An 18534-nucleotide genomic window follows, 5' to 3' on the forward strand; every position below is an offset into this window, starting at 1 on the left:
ATAAAAGGAGAAAAAGAAAGCTTCCTAAATATTTCAACTCAGTCTTATCTCAGAGAGCAGCACCCTGTGGACTTTTACTTACATTTTTCACTTTCAATGGGGATAGGATAAAGTCCAGATCCGGGGCTTGAGAAATCAAGGAGAACCAGCTCATATTTCTTCTTCCCCAGTTTTATATGCTCAGCATGGTGCCATATAGTGTGGGATATCCCCGTGTTCAGTTAGAATCAGCTGTCCTGGCTGTGTCCCTTCCCCAGTTCTTGTGCACCCCAAGCCTCCTCCCTGGTAGGATGGTGCAACCGGCAGAAAAGGCCTTGACACTGTGTAAGCACTGCTCAGCAAGAACAAAAACATCTCTATATTATCAAACCTGTCTGTTTCCAGTGCAAATCCAAAAACTACCTACTAGCTTCTCTGAAGAAAATTAATTCTACCCCAGCCAAAAACAGCACAGGTGATTTCTTGTGCGTTAGTTGCTCCAAAGGGAGAGATTTTTTTCCCCCACTGTGTGCATTCAGTTCATTTTAATTAAATCACCAATAAGTTTTATTTGTGTGTTTGTTGATTTTGGATGTTTTGATCATCATTCTCCACTGAAGTTGGGGTTTTCAAGAAAATTGTCCCCTTCTAGCGCTGTTGTGCGCACAGACAGAGCATGAAGCTATTCCCACCGGCTGTGTCCACTCTTATGGAACGACTGGTTGTCGTAAGACAGCTTTATAAGACAACCAACCAGTCTTAGGAAGCTGATCTTGCACATGTGTTTCTTCCCTTTGAAGTCTGTAATCAGTTCATATGCACCAGACAGTTTTCTTAAACCAGAGAGAGCCAACTGCTTGACAAAAGGAGCCAGACCATTTAGAGCAAAAAGGCTTTTAAAAAAACCAACCTTCTGGCACCAGTGTTTTTTAATGTGTGTTCTGCAGTCTACTGGGGAGTCAGAAGCCTATTTCTCAGGGTTTATGAGGAAAAAAAAGGCAAATCTATTGTCAGGAGACTTTAATCTATTGTTCTTTTAAGCTTTGCAAATTATAAAACTAATGCTCTGTTAAATTTACTTGAGGCCAGTGAAGCCTGTGCTGGACTGTAACTATTCATTCCTTCCCCAAACACCTTTGGAAGATGATGCTTTTTAATCTGAAATCTCTAAGCATACCTTCTTCACTCTTTGCTTTTGAAAAGAGATCTTTCTCTATAAACCAGTCCAGTCTATTTGCTTTTCTGCTTCAGAAATAATCTTGGTTGTGCTCATCAGAAACCACACTGCTGTAAAGTGGCAATTGCTAGGAAATAAACCCTTCACATTTAGCAATCTGGATATTTCCCCTGACAAGTCACTTCTGATTGCTGGTAAATGATTGATGTGGAGCCATTCTTTTCCATCCTGCTTGTTTTTAGTCGACATACCTTTTGTAATCTCTTAGAAATTAAATGATAGAGCATTTAATAGAGTAATACAGGTCAACCCAATTCTGTCATACACCTTGTTTGTGAAATTATTTTACTATGCTGTTCTTAAATTTCAAAGAACATGTGAAATTTAGGGACAACTGCATGTTACTGGTATTTAAGATGTTAGAATATATTTGGAATAAGAATAGAATGTCATGTATCTAAATTATGATACTGTGTAGTTTTTCTAATGCATTATTCACATAAAATATGTGGAAAATATTTATTTTCTGCAAGGAGAACTAAATAACCCGTTCGGTGGGTTTTTTCATCAATGATTGCACTTGTGTAGCTGAGAGAGTAGAGCTTTATATGTTTGTAGGGAAATTAGAAACTACAGTTTTGGAAAACTATTTTAACTTTTTGGAATGAATCAAAGTGGTTTGGGGTGGAAGGGTCCTTAAAGACCACCTAGTTCCAAGTCCCTGCTCTAGGCAGGGCCACTTTCCACTAGACCATGTTACCTAAAGCCTCATCCAACCTGGCCTTAAACACTTCACAAAATTATGAGCTGAGAGTGGCAGCTTTTTGGACTCAGTGTTTGAAATAGAATTGTGTTTTTTGTAAATCTTCAGAGGCCAATTATAAAGCCCAAGTCACTATTCATTCAAAACATTTAAAAGAAATAAAATCTTCTTTCAGGGAGATACAGTATGGAATGTCTAGGCATTTGTTTTAGGGTAAGGGATAACATTTTATTAGAATTTAGTGGTGCTAAATGACACCCCAGTTTAGTTCATCCATACAATGCTGTGCTGAATTCCAAGTGTCTGGGCTATTAAAGCACACAAATAACAAAGCCATGGTTTTTTTCTTACAAAAGCCATATACTTTGTTCCCTCCTTGTCCTTGTTCACATAATTATGTTCTCTTGAAGGAGTATCTTGTCATGCAAAGATACAGAAAAAAAGCCATCTCCTAAATACCACTCATAAACTATTAATTGTTTCAATTAAATATACTGCTTACAATTGTGCCAACTAAATCCCACACACTTTATTAAGGTGAAGTCTTCTCCAAACAGTAAGTGATACTTAGTTGCAGTCTCTCATTGCTAAAAGAGATTTGCTTTTGCCATCATAGAAATTTTGTGCTCTGTAGACTGGTTAAAACCAACACATAACTGTGCACTTTGTGCTCTTTCTGAGGCTGATTAAGTAAATTATATGCAAATGTACTTTGTTGCTTTTAGAGTAGGTAGCCATGTATGCTCCATGAGATTTGTAGGAAATATTATATCAATGAAGATTTCACATCTGGCAATAAGGGAAGCAGTATCAGTACTGTGGATCCCTCCCAAAGATGTGTAGTCAGCCTCTTAAGTGTACATGAAGCTGATGGAACAAAATGTTATATAATATAAGCACCTCCTGTGCTTATCTGAAAAAAGGACGTACCAATCACTAAAATTTAAAATGTCCTCAAAATATGTCTTTGATAAAACATTATAAAATGTCATTTGTAAATGAGACACCAACAGCATTGGGGTTTGCTTCGCAGTAAAGATTGTGTCTGGTAAACTATGCGGAACATTCAGGAAGAATATGCTTTGTGCATCCAAGTTCAAATTTATCATCAGTGTTTGATTGAAGTTCTGCCTTGCAAAGCCTGACTCTCCTTTTTGTGTATCCCCTCTGCTTATGGCAGCTGTAGTGCTGTATCTCTAAAGTTTTACTTTATCCCCAAGATAGATAAACTCGGGCTTTTATGTGGTGTTTCACTGATTTGATTACAAGTAACATAAAAAATGACTTACAAAATATGTGTGTAAAAAGCTTCCCATAAACTGAGATACCATGAAATCCTCCATACCATTGTTTTAAAAGTTTATTTTCCAAGTTCCACTGAGGATTATTAACAGACAGGGCCATGACTATATTTTCCCTTGCACATTTGTATCTGCACCAGAAAGAAATGTTTGCATTTCAGAAAAGCAGCCTGAAGCAAGATCAAAATGAATGTCCAGTCATAGCATACACAAAAGATTTTGTGTTTTAAAGACAAGATTATTATGTCTTTGAAATTAAAATAGTGGCCTATATTCAACTGAATGATGAGATAAGGGAAGCCTGCACATTATAATACTAGGCCTTTGTTAGTTCAAAAAATAACTAATTTTACTCAAGCCTGTTAGTTCTTTAGAATGTCTTCCTGTAAATTTTCTCCCCTGAATTTATAACAGAAAACTTTTTAGAGAAGTACTGGGAAACTCTGAGGAGGTCTAATGCTGATTTCCTTTTTATTTTTAGTGTGCAAAGAAAATGGCCATGATAAACACTTTTACAGTCATTCTTTGAAGACTAGGTCTAGCTCCCCCGATCTGAGGTTTTCATTCTGTGTGTTAACTTTTAGGCACAAGCTTAGCTGCTTGTTTGGTTTCTTTTTTATTGTTTTCCTTTTTTCCTTTCACTGTGATTTCTCATGTGCATAATGTTGAATATTACGTGGAGACTCTGGCAGTCTCCTTAACAATGGTGTAAATGTTTCTGTTTCTCTGTATCAAAGATTGCCAAGAACAGAGTACTCAGGCTTCTTTAGCACCAAAGTGAACAGTTTCTGATGTCCACCTACTAACTTTGAATATCCCAACTTTATTACTGTAGACAGCACTGCAGAGTAAACACACTAAAACAATTCTAGTCACTTGAACTTTACACATGAAGGTGAAATGGCTTTGGCAAGAAGTGTGTTGAGTATTTTCCGGCCTCTGTACTTGTGCATGGGCACTCCAGTGTTGTCAAAGTTAAAATATCAGACCCTCACAAGTTAATGCAATGCCACAAAAAAAAAACAGTGGGAATTAGGTGAGATTCTTTGCATCCGACAGGCCTTAACTCAGTTTCTGTTTTCAAGCAGGCAAAATTCAATGGGTTCAGTGTTTTGCAGTGTTCAAAGCAAAAGGGCAGTATCTGAAATCCCCACCACCTTCCAGAATAAAAAGGCTCATGGTGGAGAACCTAAACAATTGAGATTCTCACAGCTTCCCACATGTGTGGCTGCTGTCCAAGATTTTTTTTGAGACAGTTCCAGCTGCCATATTGAGGAAGCCAAAAATATTCTTTTGGTACAGAATGGCTTTAGTAAAATAAGCAATACCTCAGGCTCCAAATGCATGCTTAAATTTTAAGATTATGTGCTTACAGTGGGGCTGAGGCACGCTTTTATGAGAATTAGCTTTTTACACAGTGTGAAGTGTATCCAAACATACTAAATTATAAGATAGTCCTCTTCTTACTTTATATAAAAAGTCATTATGTCAGAAATAGGTAACTATTAGGCAAAGTGTGGTTGTGAGTGTAGTCCAGGAGAGAGTTCATGGAGTTTTTGCCCAAATGAGGATGAACACATCAATCTTATAGCTTTTATAGCATAATAGAAAACCAGTTAAATTCACCTTTTCACTCAACTGAGGACCCTGAGTGGAGTTTCTCTTCTGACTATTATGAAGGTAACCACTTGTCTTGTAAAATGCAAGGCAGTAAAAACTGTATCCCGCAAACATCTGTGCAGGGCCCTAAAATGTCCAAGTTGACCTGTTACAACTTCCAGTTCAGTGCATTAGGCAAATCTGATTTACATTTTTTAAATAACGTTCTTAATAATTTTCTTGTTGTATTACAGACTATTACAAAATTATGCAAAGCCATTTAATAAAATGTCATATACTCAGTATGTCTAGTATTCAATATATAGCATAAGGCCGTAGAAAATCTAATGATTTAGACTTCTTGCTAAGAGGTGATTGAAAATGAATGCTTGTACAAGCATTTGTCAGGCTGTAGACATTCAAAAATATCCAGTTCTCCCCAGGTCATTTGTACTAATTTAGTGTCTACCACCTCTTGTTTCTGTTTTTTAGGGTGTGGTTTTAATATGATAATTTCTCTTTTCAAAAGCAGGAACAAGAGACAAGCTATACCATTCTGAGAGCCAAAGGCACCAATGTTACCATCAGTGGCCTCAAACCTGATACCACCTATGTCTTCCAAATCCGAGCCCGAACTGCAGCTGGATATGGGACAAACAGCCGCAAGTTTGAGTTTGAAACCAGTCCAGATTGTATGTATTTGTTCACATGGTCCATAATGACATCCTACCAGGTTTATGAGTGATTTGAATGGCTGCTTTCACTCCTTTTCTAGTTTAGGAAATATGTCTCATAACTATTTAGGATGTGTCTTTCTTGGTACTATTACTGTATAAGTTTATATTTTATCATTAAACCTGAAACATGCTATAAAGAGTAAACCATAACTATCACAGGTGGTATTTTCTTCCATTCCCTACCCTAATTCTACCTCATGCCAGAATCGATACCTTGCTAGACCATGGCTCTTGTTGAGAGAGGAACTGTGAGAGAAAAACGGGTTCACAGCCTCACACTGTTCCAAATTTGTGGCCTGAACCCTAGGGACTATAAACCTCTGCTCCTGGAGAATTGATATTATATGAGTCCATTACTCTTGGGTAATTCTCGTGTTACTGCAGAGTGCTGATGCCTCTGTGTAGCCTTGAGACGAAACATGTGCACAGGCTGGGAAGGATGGTCACTCAGTTGAGTTGCTGGTCAGGAATTTGAGCTGTTTGGGTCCCTTCTCTCTGTCACTGCATTTCTGAGTGGTCCTGGGTAGTTATTTAATAGCCTGGCACTCCTTTTTCTTTTCTCTAATACATGGATAATAATATTACTTAACTGATGACCTTATAGTTGTTCTTTACAAGTTTGGTTGTTGTATCAGAAAGGCTCTTAATAGAGTTCATAGTCTTAAATGTTGCCTTCTCATCACTTGGTATTATACGGTTCATCAGACCTTCTCTTTGCTAGAAGTTGAAAGTGGCTTAATGCATCAAAAATCAGCCTTTGCTGAGGTGCCCATTTACTGATACAGACTGATGATGAATAATCAAAGACTTTTTACTTTGTGGAAGGTCAGTCTTTCACTAAAGGCTCATGTCTGCTGCTCAGATTTATAACACAACTGAGGACTATAATTCTGATACATTCTCATAAGGCTTATTCATGTACTCGTGATAAGGCTTGAGAACTCATGGTCTAAGGAGTGTTCTGCTAAAAGCAACACATTCTACCAAGAAGAGTAGCATCAAGCCAAATGGTCTTTCGCTTGGCTTACATGCGTTTTTTGAGATAGGTTATGTATCTCATTCCTATTTCTTCCACCTCAGCTCTTATTCTGAAAAGCAAACAATCTTCATGTTTAAAAAGCGGTTACAAATTGCTGTTGTGATGACTAGAAACTTTGGCATTCTAGTCAAAAGTAGAACACAAGATAGGACAAACAATTACAGCAAGGAGAAAGAAATCAGTTGCAGAGGTGAAAAATTTATCCACTTAGAGTTTAATGGGTTTTCTCTGCAAAGTAATATAACAGAAAATAAGAAAAAAAGAAAAAAGGAGAAATGTGAAAGGTGACAGGAGACAAGGGTGCACATCTCAAGTTACACATTTGAACAACAAATTGAATAACTTTGTTCCTGTTGCCAAGTTATAACTCAGTGCAGTTGTGGGTCTGTAATAGGCAGAGGTTAGGAATGCTGTGACTCCAATCAGGCATGTACAGGGCAAAAAATAGCCCTTATTTTTCCTGTAGCCATGAATTACCCATCAATAGTCCTTCTATCTGCTTCTGCATGCCCACGCTTTACACAACCTTCATGTGGATATTGCCAAGGTTAACTGGGAAACTTAACTCCTTAAAGCCCTTTCCATCAAACAAAAAGAGAAAGTAAGGGTGATGATTATTGACTGGCTGGGATTTCTTGCCAAGGAGAAATTCCTTCTGACCATGGCAAAATATATGTACATCACAGCACGTGTGTTTGTAGTTGTGTATATGTGTATGTATAAATATCAGTTTGCCAGCAGTTGCTACAGTCAGCAAGTAAAAATCAACAGTAGCAGAAACAGCTTTGGTACATTGTCAAAGGTGGTCAGAGCCTTATATTTTCTTCCCTTGTATTTATTTGTTTGATGAAAAATTATGTAGCAGATTAAATATCTGTCAGGACACCAAATGCTATAGAGTGACGACTTAACCTGTCTGTTCCCTATATACATGTCAATTGTGGTGTAATCACTGCTATGTGTGTGTAAGGTTATTTATATATATTTTTGTGTTAACTTTCCAGCATTCTCCATTTCCAGTGAGAACAGCCAGGTGGTAATGATTGCCATTTCAGCAGCAGTAGCCATTATTCTGCTCACAGTTGTGGTGTACATCTTGATTGGGAGGTTAGTTTTTTGTCTGATTTGCACATTTTCTCCCTCTTCCATTTCCCTGAGGGGCTTTGGTGAGCGGGCGGGTTGGGTGTCGTCCTGGTTTGCAACCTTTTCCTTTATTTGCTACCCAGGAGCTCCAAATGCTGCTTCATAGTTGGTAATGAGCCCTCTAACATAGGCAGCCCCAATCACACAGCAGTTGTTAAAAAATGCTATAAACACATTCTTAGGCAATTGTAAAATTAAGCTGTAGGGGTCAAAAATCAACAAATCCTCTCATTAGCCAATTTCCTCAAATTCCCCGAGAACATCACATGCCTCTATAGGGCACAGAGAATGTAAATATCATTAAACTTTCAAACAGGCATTTAATTGTGGAGAGAAAACATTTTATTCTGTTTCCACCTGCAGTTAACACATAAAATTCTCTATATTACTTTTTTTTTTCTGTTGCTTGTAGATTCTGTGGATACAAGAAGTCCAAACATGGCACTGATGAGAAAAGACTGCATTTTGGGAATGGCCATTGTAAGTTACTGAAACCTTTTAATGCCTCCAGATCTGTTGAATTCATCCCCTAAATAACTGGTGTTTTTCAATTTAAAAAAAAAAAAGAGTCATACCTCACTTAAACCAAGGTGAAAATAAGAAGAGAATCATCTCTTCTCTTGTGGGTAAAGAGATTTTCCCCAAACAATTATTCTTTGTTTCAAATTCTTTTATCTGTGTTCAGGTTAGCAATGAGCAAAACATCACTGTCTATGTTCAAACAATACATGTGATACTGATTGTGCTGTGCATCACTGAAGGGCAGAGTGTAACTGCAACTTCCTCATTATCAGCTTTATAAAGTCTAAGAAATTTTTTTTTCCTCCCCAAAGTAAAATATAAAATTAATTTAAAACTGTCTTGACCACTGAAGGGACTGTGAAAATTGTTTACTTGACAGTTGACCCACTAATAATTTAGTTTGGAATTATTCTAAACATATGGAGTGATACAGATTAGTTTCTTAAATTAAGAATAACTGCTAAGCAAGTGTCTCGAATTAATGGGATTTTTTTAAATCCAGCTCTGTTTACAAACATGTTTTGTTCAAGTCCTGATTCCCTATTGTCAAGAATAAATATGTCTGTGCTTTCATTGGGTCTCATCCAGGACTAAAAGAGCCTTTCCACTGACTTATGTTGTCTTTGCATCACAAAAATTGGATGAAACACATTCAGAAGTCGAACCCAAAGCCCATCTATTTTTGATGTTTATGTAGCTATTTTTAATAAAGCTAAATGGGGCTTAATTAGTGGCTGCTCTGGGTTGTTCAGCAATGCCCTGTGAAAGGAAAAGTGTGGAGCAACATCACATCCAGGAGAAGCTCCATCCATACTCTCTCTTTCAAATAGAAAGAAATTAGTTTTGAAGCGGGAGAAGCTGAGGGGAAAATAAGTTGATAGCTTAATTCCTGATCAAGAGTAAGGGGGGATTTCTTGGGGTTTTTTAATCGCTGCATTTTGGATTTTTTCATCTTTACAGGCAAAGATAACGACCTTATAGATACCAAGACCCAGAAATTCCTTTTTTGGGTGTCTAATGAGCATGGGCTTAATAAGAAACAGTAGTTTGTGTTTGAAACAGTTTCAGCTATGAATGTCCTGCTAAACCATGGAAACTATGTTGAACCATATATTTCTATTGCTTAGTATGTTGTAAGGTGAATGTACTTGAGGGTTTTTTTGCACACAACAGTGGTGCTGTACCATCTGCAAGAGATGGTACATAATCAGGCGCCTCCTCACCAAATGTAATTGAATCAACATTTTAATGAGGGATTTACCTGCAGCAGTGGGAAATTAGAACTGCTTCCAAATCCTCATGACAATGGCATGACTGTTCTCTGACTGTTCAAGTTATTACTGCTGTAAGTTTGGAGCCCATCCTTGTCTCCAGGGAACCATGACCATGAATATCCACAACATGTGTCTCCTTCCCCAGCACTGTCAGGGGATACTCAAGCTGGAACAGTGGATTTGCTTCATGAAGCCCAACCAACTATTCTCAAAAAAAAAAAAATCTATAGGGTTACATGTGGCCCCATAGAATTAATGCTTCATCATCCAAATTTAATGAGGTTATAAAATAAAAACAGACAGTAAAATAAGTGTCACAGACAAATAACAGGTCAGAATTTGCTCTCTTTACTCCCACACAATGGCAAGTTGCAATCACTATTCTTAAACATGTCAGTACTGTTAAATTCCTGTGGATTAAATTGCTTTTAATTTGGTTTTAGATATTTATGTACTGTTTTCTGAGCAGTGCCATGCTGATTCACTGTGTAGTAAGAACAGAGGCAGTCATGGACCTGGTATTTCTCTGAGAAATTCTTGAAAATTATTTATTATAAACCTTGCAGATATTTATCTGTTAGGATTTCTATGTATGTACGTGTGTGGCTGTTGAAGCTTTAATCTACCAAATTGCAGTCTTTCCCAAAGAATAAGAAAATTTCTCCTATGAGCTAAAAGAGGATAAACCAACTTCCATGGCTGTCATAAATTTTCAGCATCTTAAATACAGCAGCTGGTTTATTTCAGTCAGTTTATTCTGAATTACTTTTAAAAAGGCTCCAGCCATGAACTATTCCCTGCAGCCTTATTACAAATCCTATAATATCACTTCAAAGGAACAAAAACATTTCACCTCCTCAGATCCTCTCCCTTTGCCTTCTTTGGCTGGGCCCTTTTTATTTTTTTGCTACCTTTAGGGCAATTCATGCTGTTAAAATGAAAATGTAAATTATTATGTTTGCACAGAATGAGCTGTAAAGTAGTAGAGCTTAACACATGTGCACGTGTTTATTATCTGTATTTCATGACAGAACCCAGTTACTATGCAGCCTGCCCTTAATTATTGGTGTGAAGGGATTATTCTCCTTGCAGTCACCATCACCTGATCTTGGGAACCTCTGGGGTCAGCATTAAAAATCTGAAGTCAAAAACCCCACAGACTTTTAATTGTTATTTTTATTGGGGGTATGAGGGAGCCTGTAATATGCATTCAGCATGGAAGGAAAGGAGCATTTACAAGATCTTTAACCAACAGCAATATACAGCCAATTACTTTTTGTTTTACTTGCAAGTAATTCTGTAATCATCAGGCTCTTGAAGGAAACACAGTCAGCATTTAAGGCCGTGCACACCCAACCCTTGTGTTCAGAACATGGCTCTTTACATTGTTTGCAAGGCAGTTAGCTTGGGAACTCAGTTTTGTCATTTCTTTGTCAATTCTGAGGCAAATAAATCTTCATAAAATTGATTATTTTTTTTCACTAGGGATTGTTTGACAAAACAATTGTGTGCTCTAACTAATGGTCCAAAGGTACTTTTTTCCCATCTGTGTAATCCCAGCAAAAAAGATTTAACTATTCTAGCTGTCAAAATTGATGCAGTACCATAATGCCAAGCTGTAAAGGATACTCCTGAGTGGGTTAAAGCGGTGTTTATAAGAGGAGTTAATATCCTTTGTGAGACCAACTGGTATAATTAGGAAAAGCTAGAATACACGTCGAGGAATGTAGGTTTTGTGTGAGAAGCAGAAAACTTCCAAGCTGGTTATTTCACTTTTTGTACATAAAATATATTTCTGTTATAAAATGAATACAGAGGCAGGCGCACAAGGCACTGGGTATAAATACAAACAGTGCTGTGAGCCAGGAAGAGGGAATGAGGTTGTGCTTTGCCTTCAGCATCCTTGCTGGAGGCAAAGTTTGGGAATGGTCTCTTCCTCTCTAGTCCTGCTGAAGAAGAGATGTGGAGAGTTTGAAAATGCCCTTAAAATCATTCAGTCGTTTGAAGTAGCAGTTGCCCTGGGCAAACAAACAATCCCTGCCCAGGAAACTGTAGAGGAGGACAAAATAAGAACATGGATGTTTGGGCAACTGAGGACTGTGGGGGGAAGCAGCAGGTCCGCCGAGCCCCTGGAGCTTGAGGAGCTTGAAATATTAAATGGTATAAAGCCTTTCCCATGAGAACAGTGAGGCTAATTAAACGTTCCCATGGACACAGCAGCCTGGAGTATTAGGGAGTTGGCTAGAAGATGATAAGCAGTACAAGGACAGGCCTGTTGACTGTGTTTCAGGGTGCAGGTGTGAATTCCTGAGTGTTTTTGTAAAAATATATTTACAGTAAGCATGTGGGAAAGTTGGGGCCAGCTACCTCAATAAAACTGCCTGCTGCGCTTAGCCAGAAGACACCCTTGTCTCTTCTCTCTCTTCGTGTATGTGTGTGTCTACTTTCTCTACCGACCAAAACGTAACGATACGACAGATACCCCACGACAGAGGACTAGAACCAGTTTTTATTAAGAACAACTCTCTGACATCCTTATATGTACTGGCAGACAGATTGAGTCAGGGGTGGTTTTTTCGTGTTTCATGTTTTTAGTTTTTTTTCGTGTTGGAGGACTTGGAAAGAAAAAGTTTGAGTTAGTATGGGCTCTTCTTAGTATAGTCGTAAGCACTTCTCAGGTTGGCTGTAGCAACACGTTTTGTTACTTGCCTTCCTGTCATTACTTTAAAAAGGACAATATAAGGCAGCATCTAAATGTAGCAGCACAGAGGGGTGAGTAGTATTTTAATATTTGAAAAGCAGTTAAATACAACAAGTGCAGATGTACTTTAGTGTCTCTGGTTTTACTCTGTATTAAGATTCCTGAAGACCCATAAAAAGCAGTTTGATTTGAAGAATACCTTTTTCTCCTATTGATTTGGTTTCCATTGTCTCATGAGCTTTCTTTAGAAGGATTAATTAAGTCTAAGTAACATTTTCTCTCTGAATTTGTTTTTCCACAGTAAAACTCCCAGGCCTGAGAACTTACGTAGATCCGCATACATATGAGGATCCCAATCAAGCTGTGCATGAATTTGCCAAGGAACTGGATGCTTCTAATATATCCATTGATAAAGTAGTTGGAGCAGGTAGTGACCACCACATATATTGAACTAAAGATACTTTTTTGCTGTATATACTATTTTAAACCTTTGAGTTTATACTTGTGACTGAAAAGAAAATTTTGTAAAGTCTTCAATTTAGTAGGTCCTATTTACAACTGGTTTCAGTGCATGTGAAAAGTTAAGTGCACACAGTTCTATTTTTCTTTTTTTTCCTCAAAGAAAGCAGATAGCAAGGCAGCTTTTCAAAGGACACCAAGACCACCCTTGGATGCAGCACTGTTGAGAGTGAAAAAGATTGTTCAGCTTCACTTCTATGCTTCTCTTTAAAATCTGTCAGCAAAGCACAAAAAATGTGCTTTGTGAAGATGTTTTCCTTTTTTTTCCCCTTAAAAGGACTGTTGACTATTATGCCTTGAGTGAAACCACAAACTCATTTCATACCAGTCACGATGAATCCATCACACTGCAGTCACCTTTGGTCATTGGATTGATTTTGGTCACTGCTTTGCATTTGAATTATTGATTTAGGAAGAAGGGGTTGTCTGTCTGATAACTGATTCGTCTGAGCCATCCAAATGCCATGGATTGTTGGGTCTACAGAAAACGATGGTGAATTGAGCCGATTTTGTAACAGAGGAACCAGATTACAGAAAGTCTCATTACACTGAGACTGTGTTGCAATGCAACATATAGTCCGATAGGTTGTGTGCTTCCTCCTTGAAGTGAAGTGGCAGATTGTCTCATTGAGTCAGAAGATCATGAAGTGGTAGCTTTCCTGCTATATTAAAGCATTTGTGAGAAGTACTGTTGATTTTTAATCCGTTGAAAAATGCCAATTCTTTTGTTTTTGAATTTTTTGTTTCTCTCTAAATATATGATTTGGATTAAAATCACGAGATGTGAGAGGCAGACTCGCAGTGCACAGCAAAAGATTTTCAGTTGGAAAAAGTGTAGAACCATACTACTGTGCTCAGCGCATCTCCCGAATCACTCAGCAAAAAAAGAAACAATGTTTATCCTCTCTTACCGAAGCTACTCAACTGATGTAGTTTGAAGTTAAGTTATTTTCTGGAAAGGTTGAATTTTTGTTCCTTGCTGGTTTTAATTTTACCCCACAAGAGTGCACTGTTCTCCACCATCTTCAGTCAAGGCAGCAAAGCTCTGCTTACTGCACATAATAGAGAATTAGTATAAGGATAGAGAAGGAGGTTATTGTAAAATTAAGTCCAGGAACAGTGTATTTCCTTGCAAGACTTTCAGGAGCCTTTGCTCACAAATGTAAACTTTCTAAATTTGGGCTATGTGCGGTATGTGAATCTAGAAAACAAGTTTCTAAGAATAAGTGATATGTCATGTTTTACCGTTCAGTTGTCCTGATCTATTTTTAATCAAGATACACATTAGAATAAGAAGTAAACCAAAATTTGCCAAATATGGCCATTGTAAATGGAGTAAGAGTTTTCTGAGAAACTTCATAAAAGGAGTATGTCGTAAAGGAGTCAGGTGTTTTAAAAGTAAGTCTCTTTGCTCCATTCCAGTGAAAATAACAGAAGATTCTGAGTTGGAAAGGACCCGCAAGGATCATCAAGTCCAACTCTTAATTGAATGACCCACGTGGAGATTGAGCCTGGCATTATTAGCACCATGCTGTAACCAGCTAAGTGACAGAGGGTTCCTGTAGGTCCTCCACAATGAAGCAACATGGACTCAAGATATAATAATGCCATTTTTGGACACCATAACTCAGATTTCTGTAGCTTGAAGTACATATGGCATTCTTGTTAGCATTTCCTGTTACCAGTTGGTAGAGATGCGAACAGGAAGAACCAAGCAGGGGAGAACAGATGAAAATCAGGCTGTAGAGTGCTGGAAGCGTCCAAAATGAGTTTATTCCTTTACACTGCTGTCACACTCAACTCGTAGTAGCTTTTACATTCAGATGAGTGGCTCTGAGGCAGCTTCTTCAGGAACACTTCTTTCCTCCCCAAAAAACAGAAAGGCATTTCCTGCCTCTTGCTTGAGTCAATGCCTTATTTGAGTGAATGACTTGGTCTTTTCCTGCCCTTGTCCTTTGTAACACAAGTGTGAATGAAATCATAAAAAGACAGTGATTTGAAAAGAAGGGATTCATTTAACTGTGTTGGAGTGTGACGTAAGTAATGAGACCTTCAAGTCAGGCAAGTAATCTTGATATTCAGAAGTACTTTTCCAAGTGGTTTTCACAGCTTTAGCAGAAGTCTCTGAGAATAGAGGGCAGCTTACATAGCTTTGAAGATATACACTAGTGCAATAAGGAAATACTCTTGTCCAAAAGAACCTCAAGAAAAACACAAGGGATTTTAGTAGGAACCTAAGCATGAGAAAATCAAGGTCAGGAGCCACTTTTTCAGATTTTTCTTTACAGTAATTTTTTTAAAATAACTCACTTGTTTTTATGGATTCAGTTCAGCAAATCACTTGAAGGAGTTTAAATACAGTTGGATTGTAAAATAATACTACAGAAAGTACTTTCTTAATTTGGGGTAGATTAAAAGATGTACTTTGCTGAACAAGGAAGTAAGAATTTGCTTTTCTTTCCAAGCTGAAATATACTTGTAGCATAACATCTTATTGATCAGAGTATTTCAATAATTTAGGGCCTACCTGTCCATGAACTTATTGGGAAAGTTTGCAGTGCCTCAGTGAGGATTAGAGCATCACTGATGTTCAGGAGGTTTATGAAACATTCAGCTTTGATGCCTCTCCAACTCTGAGGGAGTTCTGTGCACAGCAGTACAATCAGACTTTAAAACACAGCAAAGGAAGCTGATTTCAGAGTCTTCCTTTACTGGTTCCCTGGTCCCGTAAATTTACAGCAAATGCCATTCACTGGTGTACTAAGTAGCCCATTTAAAAAGAAATTAGGATCTCCTGCAGAGAAATCTTTATATCATGAACAGCACTCCTAAACAATACCTGTTTGCCTTCCACATGTAAATAGACACATCAGTCTGCAGGGCAGGTTTATATTTATGTGTGTAGCATAATTAAAAATAAACACCTCAGGAAGGCTTTGTATGAAAAGCCATCATCCTCATCTCTTAAAATCAGTCCTTAGAAAGGGTCCAACCTTTTTTTCTTGAAGCATCCTCTAGCCTTGAAGTACTTGTGGCATCTGATTAATCACTCAAGTTCTAAACTGTTCAGCCATGGCTAAATGGGTTTAACTTTTCCTTCACAAAAGTTAAACCAATATCAGATATACAATTCTGGTTTTAAATGAAGGATTGATTGCTGGACTGCTTGCTGAAATCATAACTATTTTCTCCATTGACAGTAACTGAACAATAGTTTTAAAAGCTTAACTTGATATAGCTTTTTGGACCATTAAAAAAATCAAGAAAATGGAATATGAAGCTGGACCCTACAAGATTTATTTCAAGCCTTTTTTCCCCCATTCCTTCTGTTTTCAAGATGTTCTTTGGTCTTCCTTTTTTTGTGGAACTCTAGCAGTACTGGGCTGGGCTTGGTATTTGAACTGAAGCAGCATTTGCTCTTGATAAAGTATACTAGTTATTTTGGCTTTCAGAAGTTAAGTAACTTGGAACTGTACTGTCAGTTTGGTAGAAACACAGTTTAGTGTTCACAAGGATGCACAACTATTCTGCCATTCTGATACTTCTTAATCAGTTAACGCTCCTGCTGCTCTCTCAAAGTGCATCAACAAAAGCAGAAGGGGAATTTTCTGATCCCATATATGCATTCCTCTGCTCTGCAGTCACCTGGATATGCAGAGTAAATAAGTGACATTGTCCAGTTTGAGAGCTGGGGAACCCAAGGATGATAATGTGAAGCAGTTTGGACAAAAGGCCCCTTTGGAGTGACGATCTGTGGCCTACCAGGGAACACCACTTTTTAGGGGCTTTTGCTGAAGGCTAAGTCTTCATTCTTAAATCCCCGTGAAATAACTACATTTCAGCTTTTGTCGCCTTTCCACTCTTTTTTCAGGGGAATTTGGAGAAGTGTGCAGTGGACGCCTAAAGCTGCCTTCTAAAAAGGAAATTTCAGTCGCTATCAAAACTCTGAAAGTTGGCTACACAGAAAAACAGAGGAGGGACTTCCTGGGGGAAGCAAGTATCATGGGACAGTTTGACCACCCCAATATCATCCGACTAGAAGGAGTCGTCACTAAAAGTAAGATATGACAGGGACATCTGGTTTGCATGGGAAGTGTCATGAGGTACCTCCAAGCCTAAATCATTCTGTCATTTGCTGATCATTCAGAAAAAAGCAGAAAAACACCCTAAATAATTTCTTTTTTAATTTTGCTCTGCAAACCCCTCCAGAAATGCTGATGTTATGACCATGCCAATATGTACCAAACATCCTCCAAAAGAGATAACAGCAGAAATACACAGCTTGTCTTTTACAATGTATATTTTATTTCCTCAAAAGCAGGAAAAACAAATTACCCATGTGAAAACACCCATGTGAAACCCACACTGATGGATCCAATGAGGAGTGGGGTTTGAGGCAATTGCCCGCAGAGCAGCTGCATGACCTGCACTGTATTGCTGCTCTCAGGCTACTGAGAACTTTGAAAAGAATTTAGAACTACCCTGGCTTGGTGAACCAGGGAAAATTGGGGAATAAAAGTAGTCTTCTTGAAAAAAAATATAGCAAATGTGGAGGAAAAAGGAGCTTGATGAGCTGAGGAAAATGGGGGAATAAAAGTAGTCTGCTTGAAAAACAATATACCCAAGTGGAAGAAAAGGGATCATTTCTGAAGAACACAGAAACTCAATAATAAATTGACAGGTTAATAAACTCCAAAGCTACAAATTGCTACAAAATGGCCAAGAGGCTGTGGCTGATAACCTGGTAGGAGTTGTGGAGTCTGAGGTGTGAAGGTTTCCTAAATGCATTGAAGAGCTATGGTCTGATCTCAGCTAAATCATTAGGTTCGTCATTAGCAGAAATTAATGAACAGCCTACCTGGGTGCAACAACTGGTAGTAGGAAATTATTAAATGATTCCAAACCTTTTTCCTACATGGTTTTCATGCAGAGGAGAAGTACTCCATGTATATTCAGTATGTACAAGTATTAGGCTTTTAAAGATCCTGATGCTCCAGAATTTAGACATCTTAGTAAAAATCTCAAAAAAAAAAAGTCTTGGGGCTTTAAGCTGTCGGTAGTAATATTGATTTTATTTCTGTGATTATATAGATATGTTTACTTAAAGGCATTTCCTAAACATACCTTTGGGTTTTTGTTAAAGTTGGTTGTTTTTTTTTTAATTGCTTGGTTCAAGGTTTCAAAAACATAGGTATGAAAGAATTTAATAGCCTACTGCAAAAAAACATATAAAATAAAAACCCCACCAGTTTATGTCTAAAAATAATTAGTGACAGGTATGTAAAACCCTATATGTTATGAAGATACATAATTATAATTATAATAATAATGACTTCTCTAGGTGTGATTCATGAAAGTCTACTTTGCTGATTTAAATAACAAAGAAGTTATTCGTTATCTTAGGTATCACAGCCCTATTAGGAAAGGGCTGCCAGGTCTACCTGTGTAAATGAAGGTTACCTCCTGCTTTGTAATGACACACGCTTTGTACAGTCAGAATAAGATTTACAGTCACAAAATCACTTGAAACACCAGCATCACTCTGTACACAGCTGAGCTAAAATCTATTTTGTTACATTTTGTATTCCTGGAGCACTTGAGAAAATAATTTAATTGCTGTTCATGCAGGAATTTGTGTATTGTTCTTGAACGTGCATTACTAATTCTATCTGTATTCTGTATGAGTGACTGTGAGTGAGTTTGCTACTCAGCTGTATTCACAGCAGAGTCCTGTCTGCTTGGGGGAGTCAGGAGTGCCCGCTACCTATCACATCTATGTG

General features: G+C 37.8%; 1 protein-coding gene across 2 annotated transcripts in view; it reads left to right on the top strand.

Annotated features, from left to right (window-relative positions):
* Nucleotides 1-18534, top strand: part of EPHA3 (EPH receptor A3) — a 205013-nt gene that overhangs the window by 154982 nt on the left and 31497 nt on the right. The window contains exons 7-11 of one of the 2 annotated variants that reach the window (XM_027660003.1): nt 5349-5511; nt 7600-7702; nt 8151-8218; nt 12537-12662; nt 16626-16811. In XM_027660003.1, the coding sequence (XP_027515804.1) occupies nt 5349-5511; nt 7600-7702; nt 8151-8218; nt 12537-12662; nt 16626-16811 (646 nt within the window). The remainder of the gene's footprint in view (nt 1-5348; nt 5512-7599; nt 7703-8150; nt 8219-12536; nt 12663-16625; nt 16812-18534) is intronic. The other variant, XM_027660004.1, reaches the window with a different exon arrangement.

This window comes from Corapipo altera, unplaced genomic scaffold (assembly GCF_003945725.1).
Source record: "Corapipo altera isolate COAL_440 unplaced genomic scaffold, ASM394572v1 74, whole genome shotgun sequence".
Taxonomy (NCBI): Eukaryota; Metazoa; Chordata; class Aves; order Passeriformes; family Pipridae; genus Corapipo; species Corapipo altera.